Source organism: Leucopleurus acutus (assembly GCF_964270905.1).
Source record: "Leucopleurus acutus genome assembly, chromosome: 6".
Taxonomy (NCBI): Eukaryota; Metazoa; Chordata; class Mammalia; order Artiodactyla; family Delphinidae; genus Leucopleurus; species Leucopleurus acutus.
This window is the reverse complement of record NC_139149.1, coordinates 83,910,774-83,922,421: the sequence shown is the minus strand read 5'-3', so window position 1 is coordinate 83,922,421 and position 11,648 is coordinate 83,910,774. Positions and strand designations below refer to the sequence as shown.

The 11,648-nt window shown below is 43.1% G+C and overlaps 1 protein-coding gene across 4 annotated transcripts in view; it reads right to left on the bottom strand.

The window, feature by feature from the left end:
* Window positions 1–407: 407 nt before the first annotated feature.
* SPATS2L (spermatogenesis associated serine rich 2 like) overlaps window positions 408–11,648 on the bottom strand; it is a 143,942-nt gene continuing 132,701 nt past the window's right edge. For all 4 annotated transcript variants that reach the window (XM_082841658.1, XM_082841656.1, XM_082841659.1 and 1 more), the window contains 4 exons: window positions 7,912–8,021; window positions 5,145–5,247; window positions 2,236–2,456; window positions 408–853 (listed from right to left, as the gene is read on the bottom strand). In XM_082841658.1, the coding sequence (XP_082697784.1) occupies window positions 458–853; window positions 2,236–2,456; window positions 5,145–5,247; window positions 7,912–8,021 (830 nt within the window). In that variant the 3' untranslated portion in view covers window positions 408–457. The remainder of the gene's footprint in view (window positions 854–2,235; window positions 2,457–5,144; window positions 5,248–7,911; window positions 8,022–11,648) is intronic.

The window sequence follows — 11,648 nt, the reverse complement described above, 5'->3', positions numbered from 1 at the left end:
ATATATTTTTCAGAAAAACACCAGATGTTAAACTCTAGAAAAGCGCACGTGTCTTCAGCAGATCAAGTTTGTCTGATCAATAAGAATTTTGTTTTCAACATTAACTCTCTAAGGACGATCAATGGACTGACATCACTGCTACAACATAGGTTGCTACTGAGCCTCTGATCTTTAGCCACAACTTGATTTTCCTAACAAATGAGTAAATACTGCCTGGCTAAAATGCTGCAAAGTCTTGATGAGAAAAAGCGCCAACATATCAAGCAAAGCCATGAAAGTTATGAAGCAAGCTAGAGCTGATTATTAGAATTAGAAAAAATGATTAAGAGAGGATGACACAGCCGTACAGGGTTTGTATATTCGGATTGACTCTCTTTTGGCAGCGAATTGGGTCAGCACCTCGGGCAGGGAACAGAAACTGAATGAAAACGGCTTTTTTTTTTTTTCCTCTCCTAGCTCAGGCCACCAACGTCACAGCTGGGACGGAGAGAACCGGGGCATCTGTGGAAACTTCTATTCTCGTGGGGCAGAGATTGCACTGTGAAACCCTGGAGACGTTTCCCCGGAAAGGCCTGGCCTCTGAGTTGTCTGCAGCGTGCTGCCTTCGTCGGGGCTTTTCCGGATGGGCTGCGGCCTCGGGGGTCTTGGTTCCCAAAGAGGCCTCTTGGTTTTTGGTGCTGCCTTTGTTTTTGGGACGGAAGCCGTTATGTGGTTGTCTTCTGTGTTCATGGCGGTTGTTGCCCTTCCCCATCGGATCAGCTTCATTACCACTGCCCTGGGGCTTCGCAGACCCATTTAGCCTGTTGTTGTGATACTGCGGATTAAATCTTCGTCTTTGGCTAGAAGACCCATTCTACCAAAAAAAAAAAAAAAAAAGAGGTATTAGATGCCAACAAACCTCAGATGACATCAGTAGACATCAGGGAAACCAAATCTCTAAGTCACAGGTAAGCTTTTTTACACCCCAGAAGAATGTGACAACATGCAAATGAGGTCAAGCTGATAGAATCCTCGAGCTTAAAAGAGCAGTGGGGCTTCCCTGGTGGCGCAGTGGTTGAGAGTCCGCCTGCCGATGCAGGGGACACGGGTTCGTGCCCCAGTCCGGGAAGATCCCACATGCCGCGGAGCGGCTGGGCCCGTGAGCCATGGCTGCTGGGCGTGCGCGTCTGGAGCCTGTGCTCCGCAACGGGAGAGGCCACGGCAGTGAGAGACCCGCATACCGCAAAAAAAAAAAACAATAATAAGCAAAGAAAAAAAGCGATGAAGCTGTATTTAGACAAGTGAAACAGATCTGGTTATGATCTTGAATCTATGACTGTATGAAATACTCCTTGTCCAAGTGCTATTTTAAAGTTCATGAAGACATCTGGGGCCAGAGAAATGCCTGTCACAGTCACTAATGAGAATTCTAAAAGACCAAGACCACAAAATCCAACAGGGCACTTGTTAGAAAACCAGCATTTTGGAATGCGTTAAAAAAAAAAGTCTCTTTATTCAAGCTCTCTTTCTGAGAGCTCAGGAAAAATGTCTTTATAGCATTCCCAGCTTCTGAATCATCAAAACCCATTTCTTGGTCATTCTCTAATGATAAGGAGGAAATCACTTCTCAAGGATATAGTGGAGAAGCAGAAGGAGAGAAGACTGTCCTTTTGGATGCTTCTATTTTTAAGGGTCATAGTAGATAAGAATTAATAATGTCATTTTGAAATGTATTCTCTTTACTGAAAGCCCAAGAGAAGAAAGTGCAGTTTGAACTAACTTTGGCCTCTTACAGAAAAACTAGACATAAATGGGAGTTAAAGGATCATAAAAAACATGCCAGATTTCTTCTCACTAACGGTGTCAGTGGCCAGGTTCTGAATCTTGTTCCCATGTCTGTGTGAGTCCCTTCCACATGTGGGCCAGTTACGAGGACCTGGGTGGCACTCAGGCATGAGAAGCACCGTCTCATTTAGGTGGACTCTTTGCTGATGCTGTCAAGTGTGTGAAGACCACTTCCTCCACAGGGGACAGCGCCTATGAAATGGGGACTGGATGGGACCGGGGGAGCTCTGGGAGGCCAGACTGGCAGAAGGAGGCTCTGGAGGTCGGGCTGCTGCTGGGGGTGGGCGGAGCCTGGGTGTGACCAGTGGTGGCTGTTTTCTTTGCAAACGAGTGGTTTCTTGCCCAGGCAATGCACTAGGGTCTGCGGGACTCCCGGAAGCAGGGCAAGGTGGCCTCCCTGGAGCAGTTTACCTGCTTATTAGCCGGCACAGCCTGGTGAGAGCTGTCAGAGGTGCTGGGAAGGTTGCTCGCCAGTTTGGGGTTTGCTGCTTTACCCTCGGAGGGCTTGTTGTGATTGGATGATTTTCTGGTGAAGTTACTCTGTTTCCCAGAGGTGGTCGTGTGAGCGTTGAGCAGTGGCAGCAGGGAGCTGCAGGGAGTTCTTGAGGAATAGTTGTTCTTTGGATGTGTAACTGCAACAAGAAAGCACTTGGTGTTAGGGGCTGTGCCTTGGTAACCCATTAGGAGATGGAGAAATTGGCAGGAGCTTCACAAAAACATTAAGTTTTTGTTTTTCTTTTGGAAAGATACCATTTGAAAAAGCACCTAGGTGCTTGGAGACCACCAAATGTCTTCTGTGAGAATCACTGAATAGCATAATCATTCAGGTTGGGAGACATTTGTAGGAAATGAGACAGATCTGAGCACCTTTAATATTATGCCTTAGGTCAAGAACCACCAGGGAAGAGGGATAATGAAACCCCAAAGTGCCCTCTCAGCCCTGTCCACAAAGGTACTCTGCCTCTTGGGTTCCCCATTACCAAACCTGTTCTTGCCGTTCTTGTCATATCCCTAGACCCGTTGGTGTTGCAGAGATGCAGAAAAACCTAGAGGTACACGGACACTTGGCTGGTCAGAGCCACAATATTTTGAGAGCTTCAGAACGGGGTGATGCCAGGTGTCAGGAATTTTGTCACCCTGGGGTGGTATATATCCCCTGACCTTACGGCCATGCCTGCCGGCCCGAAAGATGCCCCAAAGCATCTTCTATATTCCATTAGAGTTACATTATCTGGCCTTTTATCAACTCCATTTTCTACAGCCCCACTGCAAATCTGCAACAATTCCAATGCTAACAACAATTCCAATGCTAAAGTCCACGCAGGCTAATCAGACAGATCCCCGGCAGGGCTTGGACAGGTCTGTTCAATTTTTATTATCACCCTTCCCACTGGTTTTGAAAGGGGTGGTTTTTGATGGGATGTTTCTGTGTGATTATGCTGAATCAGGGCCGGAGGGAATCAACTTAAGGACATAATCATGACTTTCCTCTCATAGTTCACCAGAATTTGACTGCCCGTCTGGACAGCAAGACCTCTGAATCTTAAAAAATTGTCACCAGTTTTTAAAAGCAATTTTCTCTGCTACCTGTGTTGGATCAGACTTAATCCTAGCATTCTTCCTGAGGATTTGGAGTGTGAATAGGGATCACAGGACATTAGAAATGGAAAGGACAGGGATGACTCTCTAGTCCCTTCATTTGACAGGTAAGGTGTGATGGCACGTCGGGTACTGTCCCAACATGACGAGGGGATTTTAGCAGCTCTTTGCTAACTAGATTCACTTTCACAGGGGTCATTACTACTTCCGGTTCAGTAGCTGTGGGCTTTCCATGTGCTCTCAACAAAGCTGAGAAGAAAAGGGCCTTTCAAGGACTCCTTTCTCCAACAAGGGAGGCTGGCTTCCAATGTGGACACCTGGGATTCGGTAAGGGATGGTTCCTCCCACTAGATGGCACTGGAGTGCCTGGAGGAGAGCAGGTGACGCTACACCGCCCTCCCCTCCTCAGATGGTGGCAGAGTCACTTGGCATCAGGGTCTCGCCCATTATCAGCCTGGAGTGGCAACTAGGATAGGCAGTTACATTTCCAACTGTGAATCAGATAGCCTGGTTTTTTAGAGGTGAGGCAAAATCTGGGGATGGAGAATGGCAAGTGGGGCAGATTCATAAGGGAGGGAGTGTATAGAAAAAAAATAATTTAAAAGAAATGCAGTCAAAAATTCAGATAATTGCCAAAGATATGCGAGCAAGGATGCTCACAGCAGTGTTATTTTAATGGTGAAAAACTGGAAGCAGCCTAAATGTCCACAATCAAGGGACTGATTATGCCAATTATATTTAAATAAATTACGGGTTAAATACATTGACATGGAAAAATGTCAGCCATATATTGTGAAATGATAAAAGCAAATTCTCTTACTATATATGTATATTGTATAGTATAGTAAATGATGTAGTATAATTAAGTATACTGTATAATTTACACAGTAGATATATGTGCATAAAAAGTGTGATGGGGCCACAAAAGTAATGTCATGTTCTATTTTATATAGTTTGTAATTTTTAGATCAAGCTTATATTTTTTATACTCAGACAAAAATGCAATTTCCACTTTGAAAAAAAAAAGTGAAGCCAAATCTCAATTTTTCAGCTCACTACGAGGCTGTAGATATTCCATGTCCTTCACCAGTTGTTCCTTCCTCCTTGTGGCGTCCTTGAAGCCACTTTGGTGCTCATTCCCACCTCCCCTGGTGGGTGGGCTGGAGCAGGGGAAAAAGGATCAGGCAATTTTGTTGCATGCTAACTGCTCTAATTAAGGGAGAGGCTCAGTCAGGCACTGCTGAGCAGCGTGTGTGACACACACACACACACACACACACACACACACACACACACACACACACACACACACACACATACACGACAGCTGGGCCCTTCACGACAGTAGCCCATTGTTCTCAGACTCGTTAGGGAGACTCCCTCTCCCTGTAACAGGTCTCTATAGAACCAGGCAGTTTGAAATCAGAGAGGCAGTTGATCTGGCAGTGCTTAAGGAAAGTTTGCGAAAGATATAAACTAGTTGACCTGTTCTGTTCCGCTTAATAAATCCTGGGGATTTACTGATGGGGCAGTGGCATTTGAAGACTCGAAGTTCGGATCTTGACATTTTTAGCGACTTGTGTCATGACCTTAGATCATTAAATCTCTTTAGACCTCACTTTAGCCCCCTGGGGGACCGCACACCTGACATTTCTGATATCAACTCCAAATAGCACCAGGCTTATGCACACAGAATTATTTAGCAAGTATGCAAAACTCACTTTCTCCACAGAGCATGATTTGGGCCTTTAGCTGTTCAATGTCACAGGAGAACCGGGCAGCTTTCCCAAGCTCTTCATCATATTTACGCTCGCTGACAAAGTGCTGTAGGGAAGAGACAGGAGACCCATGATTGCCGAAATGACTGAGGCATGCTGCTGATCCATTCTCTGCTCTCCCGCCACCACTGATGACGTGAAAGCATCCCCAGGTGGGGAAGCATGCCAGCTCTGTCACTGGGAGGCTCTGTTAAAGCAGGCTTGGTTTTGGCCTGCCTGGAGCACGGTCACCTTCTTCTTCTGGGAAACACGTGTGGGTCCTGTCTGTACAGGCAAAATGTGTGTCTGGACTCATCTACTTAAACCTTTTAGCACCCCACGCCCTCCTTCTAGCACTTCCTGTCCTATTGTAAATTACAGGATTGCCTTCTGGCAGTCTTCCTAATCTGGCCAATGGCCTCCTAAGGTATCACTCCTCATGAGAAAGCATGTCATCCTTCCTAGACGTCCGTCTCCATTTTAATAGGGTACCAGGAAGTCCAAAAAGCCTTCAGTATCGATAACTAGAAACCATTATCCTGAATGGTAGAATTTCAAGTGCTGTTAAAGGAAGTGGGAAAGAGATTACTTTTCAGTTCATTTAAAATTAAGATCTATGTGTAGATGACAGAGTGAGCAATACAGAAATAACTATAAGTCAGTCCCTCTGTGATCTACCAGGGAGTTTCCCACATGGCAAGAGAGACAGATACCACAAGATACAATATAACGTAGAATGTAGTAGGTGCTTTAGGAATATGAAAGAGGAAGAAATTATTTCCTACTGAGGGGAATGGGTAAAGAGTTATGTAAGAGGAAGCATTTTAGCTGGAACATTAAAAAAAATATTGAACACTTACCAGACATGGGCCAAATTCTTAACAGATAATCTCATTTTCAGCTGATCACATTATTATGAAGTCAGTACTAACATTAACTGTAATTTACAAAGGGGGAATCGAGGTTCTAAGAATCTAAGAGAATATGTAATTTATCCAAGGTTGCAAGAGCAGGACTGTTGCACTCCAAAGCCTGTGCTATCAACCATTTTACGATGAGTGGGATTTTGATGGGTAGAAGTGAAACTTGGAAGATGAGTGGATTTCAGTTGACCAGGAAGCTGGCAACTTCATATTTATCAAAACAAGTGTGTGTTTGTTTGTTTGGCTTTCCAGGATGTTTTTCTGGGTATCAAGATGGGTTCTGCCAACCAGCCCCATTCCCCATTCTAATCTCCGTTGGGACCAGGGAACATCTGTGACATTAGAAGTGCATCTGTGTCCACAAGACGAAGGGCTTTGTTCTACTGAAACTAATTAGCAGTGGCCATAATAAATATATACTGGAGTCCAGTGGTGGATTTTATTTTGAAAGGAAGAGGAGACCATAGTGGGGGAGACCAGACCTGCTCTAATAACTCTGGTCTCAGGGTGAATGACCAGGCTGGAGGGAGACAGTGGATGCAGAAAGACTAGTCAGGAGGCCACTGCAATTGACTGGGTTGGAGGAAACAAAGACCAGGAGAGCAGGTGAGAAGGGAAAGACCTACAGAACTTCTCAGAACCTTCAGGGGAAATCCTCATCCCCATGGGGCTCTCTTTTATGCCTAACCAGGATGGAGGGGACCAAACTCACTTGCCACTTTCTACCATACCCAACCAGTGGTTATGCTGGGATGAGCAGACAATCCCACTTATAAAGCTAGCAACAAATATGACTTCAAAGTATGCTAGTTCCCAGAAGTCGGTCAGAAGCTGGAGTGCGTGTGCATGTGTGTATGTTTACTGTATTGGGGAAAATGAGGATAAGGGAAAATGTATAAACTGTAACTTCCTATTTTGTTGTAGATACTTGTTTTTGCCTTTCTGCTAACAATTTCTCCTTCTGGTAACTGTACCCCAATGCGGTTTCCAAGATTCACAGCGTTGGTGGGTCTTTCAATCAAGACCTCTCTTGGCCAAATGGTGGATGTGACCCAAGTGGAGGCCAATCAGAATCTCTCTGTTTGGGATTTGAATCCAGTGGGGTGGCCCAAGGTGTGATGACATCTGGAGGTCACTCACTCTGATGGTGCCCCGAAGAGTGTCTGGTAATTACTGCTGCCAACATTTCTGCCCAGTTATAACCTGGAGTCTTCAGAGCACACTCTGCTTTGGTGAGCTACCCTCATGTCCTTTCCAATTCTACTTGTTCTTGAGGTTAGCCAGGGTCAGCTTCTGTTGCGTGCAACTAAAGAAATTCACTAAATACATATTTGTGGGTGGTATTCTCAATAAAAGGGCAAGTAAGCTAGAAAAGGATATAGGAAAGAAGTCTCCACATATTGTTCATTCTTTAGAATCCTTACTGTTATACTAAGTTCATACTTAGTGTGTGTTCACATGTGTGTGTGTTTATATACATATGCATAAATTACATATGGTGAAAATAATCTTCCCCTGCCCAGCTATAATTTATGGTTCAATACATTTTATTTGGGTCAGTTCCACTGGCTAAAAGAATAGCTTGTACCTCTCCTCTGTAATGATATAGCCCTTCAACACACAGTCTACTTAAATATAGTGACTAGGTGTTTCTTTAACCCTTCTGTATTCTTGATTTCAACCCTGTGAAAGACAGCTGGGTGTCTGATGTTAGATCCTCAGAGAACAGCACTCTATGGATGCAGAACAGACGTAATGGGGATCAGAACTCTGGCTCAGGGTTCAGGCTGTGATATTTTAGAACTGACCTTAATTTCTGCCCTGAGTTCGGCCAGCTGCATCTCTGCCATCTGACTGGCTAGATCAGTAAGTCTCTTTAGTTCTTCTGCTTTCTTTTGACGAGCAGTCAGGATTTCCACTGCCAGATAAGAAGGAATAATACATTAAGGCCAAAGATGTAAACATATTAAACGACCTAATTTCTTGGATCAGTTCTCTCTCCACAGACGGATCGCTTTGTTGGGCCATGGCTGTTTTCTGAGTTGGTCACTAAGCTGGGCTGGCCCTTGATGCTCATCACCAACCACTCATTTCCTTATGTTTTTATCCACCAAGCCCCAAACCAAACACGGTCCTTTCTGATTCACTGTACACCCACAATCGTCTTCATTTTCCCCACTGGCATCTGATCTCACTTACTTAGTTTGGACTTTTAGATTTGTGCATTACTCAGAACAACTATCTCCAAGAAGAAGAAAAAAACCCATTAAAATCCTATCTGAATGCTAATGCAAAGACAGTGAGTCCACTCAGCAAAAACCATTATTCTGTATGTGCTGTACTATCAAATTCTAACAACATCAGACCCTCTGAACTTTAACACATATTCCTTTAGGGCAACTAGCTGTGTTGAAAGATGACATAAAAGTTTTCCTTTATTAGCTTTTTGTGAGCTAAAAAATGCCTCTGCTTTTGCTACTCTGCAGATATGTTTCCATTTTGCAACCAGAGAGAAGTTGCAGACCAGAGTTTTTGTTATAAGTGTCCACAATGGAAAAATTTCAAGGGTGAGTCAAAGCTTGCTTAAGCTGAATTCATGTGCACTCTAGCATCTGCACATGCAGCGAAGTCGCAAGGGAATTCTCGGCATCACATTTCACACACCTGTCAAGATGAACTACTCAAGGTTCAAGTAGATGTAGGAGCCCACAGGTTAATTGTCTGTGTGTGTGTGTTTCCTAAAAGACCATGGAGCTCAAAGGCAATGAATACAAATACACTGGGTGAGATTTAAACAAGAAGTTTGATTTTATAATAGATAAGATTTGCAGTTCTCTCATTCCAGTCACATATGAATTGCCTTCATTTCTTTTGGACAAAGATTTTGAGTTATAACAAAAGAAAAGTCCACCTAACTAATACGATGTGCACGTGGAATTCACATTCCATTCTTGGCTGGACAAGGGTCAACTGCTTTGTTAGACCAGATTCACAGCCCAATGCCCAAACAAGGTGCTTTCTGACTTTAAGAGTTCTTAATTTATAAATGTCAAAAATAGTTGCTTCAGAAGCCCCAGAAGAAGTTCAGAGTCAATCAACAGTTAAGATTTCCTGCAAACCAGAAGCCATTCCTCAGACAGGATGAGAAATATCTTTTTATGCTGATACCAATGTTGAGATGTCAATAAAATAACTAATCTATAACTCATAAAGCCTAACCATCTGCCAAACTACTCTAATCACGCTTTAATTATTTACCGGGACGCCCCCTGCGTAGGTAGCTAGGCAGACTGAATTGTGCCTGCTAGCATTTCAGAGTGCAGAAAAGCTAGTGAAAAACTTGTCCTGATGATGGAAGCGAAAGGAATTTTCATCTGAACGTAGAAAATGTATTACTGAGTGATGTCCCAGGTTACCCAGTCAGACCAGAGGTCACAAAAAGGTAGCCAGCTATCACTTTCAGTGACAGGGTACATATATTTTGTTGGTCCACACATTACTTTTACAAATAAATCACCCACACTTGAAAGTTAAGTGATTCCATTCAAAAGCTGGATTTCTGGTTGCTTTTAAAATATTGTTACTTCTGGCTACAGCAGGCATCTCTAGTCCTGGCAAAAACTGCACATTTAGTTCTTTGTGTCTGGGATACCTAGGGCCTGGTACACAGTGAGTGCCCAATATGTTTGCTGAATGAACGATTCCAACGAATGGATCAATGCATTACTTAAAAGGAATATGCAAAGAATGAATCGATGCATTACTTAAAAGGAATATGCAAAGAAAGGCAGAAGTTCCTTTTCTACAGGGGCCACTTGAGAATATCTAGGACTCATACCTTTGACTGATTATTTATTTCCCATTATAATTCAACATATGGATGGGACTAAAGCCTGGAGAATGAGAAAATGATTCTTGAGCAGGAAGATGAAATGAGGTACTTTCCTCTTGCAAAGTAAGATAAATAAGAATGCTGAGGGCTCAGCTTTGATGAGCAGTTAGTAAAGGGGTCAACAGACCCTGAGTGACTACATGGATAAACAGATCTGACTTTTCTTAACAGATCATTTGTGGGACTGGTGACAATTAGGGGTAATTGTTCTTTTTGATTAAGTAGAATTTGAGCATTCATACCAAACAAAAGATTTTGTAGAAATAGATATAAATGGGCCCTAAAATAGAAATGCAGGTGCAAGATCACCAATAAATTCTGAGTTTACACTCATGCAAATGTGCATGGGAATGAACACTTTGCATCAGCAAGTGTTGGGATGAGTTTTACATATAGTCTCATTAACATTTCAAAGACTTTCATTATGAAAAAGTCCTAAAACTTGAGATCAAAAGCCAATATTCTCTGGGGGGAAGCCAACATTTTCACCTCAAAAACATCAATCACAGAAACAGAAAGCAAAACCGAAACAGATCACTTCCTAAAATTCATTGATCCTCTAATTTCAAATAGAATAGTAAGTATGTTTTGAAAGCACCATCCTTTTGGAAATTTGTAGAGGGAGACAGACCCATATGGCTTTAGATTTTCACTGCATTCAACACTCGATTAGTATTATTTATGTAGTATCTGGTATGCTGAAATCCATTCGCTCAGTAGGATTTATAATTTCCTTCAAGTTTCTGGAACACATTAGAAGCTTGCTCTTATTACTTGAACCATGGAAAATTTTAGGGCTTCTCGAATAATATGTCTTAGCAGAGGGTATACTTGAAATCCTGGGGGATGGGGGGCCAGAATCTGGGGCCCAAGTAGCTCTTCAAGCACAAAGGTTCTTTGAAATCCTTTTAATTCCTTAAAAATTCTTGTGAATTTTGCATTTTACTTCATAATAGATCTATGTTCCTGTTAACATAAAGTAATGTTTTCTTCCCATCTCTAGTAAATTTGACACTCTGAGAACACACCTGTCTAGGCCTCCAATTCCCTGGGCAGGCAAAGTTTGAGATCATAGCACCACAGCATCCTTACTTTCTTCATCTGTAAAATGTAATAATCATATACCCCTCACAGGGTTATTGTGGAACTGAATGAAATAACCTATGTGAATTGTTTAGAATAGTACCCTTAAAAACCCTAACTACAAATACTATTATTCTTTTTAATTAAAAAAAATAAATTTATATATTTTATTTATTTTATTTTTGGCTGCACTGGGTCTTCGTTGCTGCACGCGGGCCTTCTCTAGTTGCGACGAGCGGGGGCTACTCTTCCTTGCAGTGCGCAGGCTTCTCATCGTGGTGGCTTCTCTCGTTGAGGAGCATGGGCTCTAGGTGCGTGGGCTTCAGTAGTTGTGGCATGTGGGCTCAGTAGTTGTGGTGCATGGGCTCTAGAGCGCAGGCTCAGTAGTTATGGCACACAGACTTAGTTGCTCCGCGGCATGTGGGATCTTCCCAGACCAGGGCTCAAACCCATGTCCCCCTGCATTGGCAGGTGGATTCTTAACCACTGCACCACCAGGGCAGCCCACAAATACTATTATTAAAGTGAGATATATTTATCTAGAATATACATCCCTCTTGTTGCAATTAC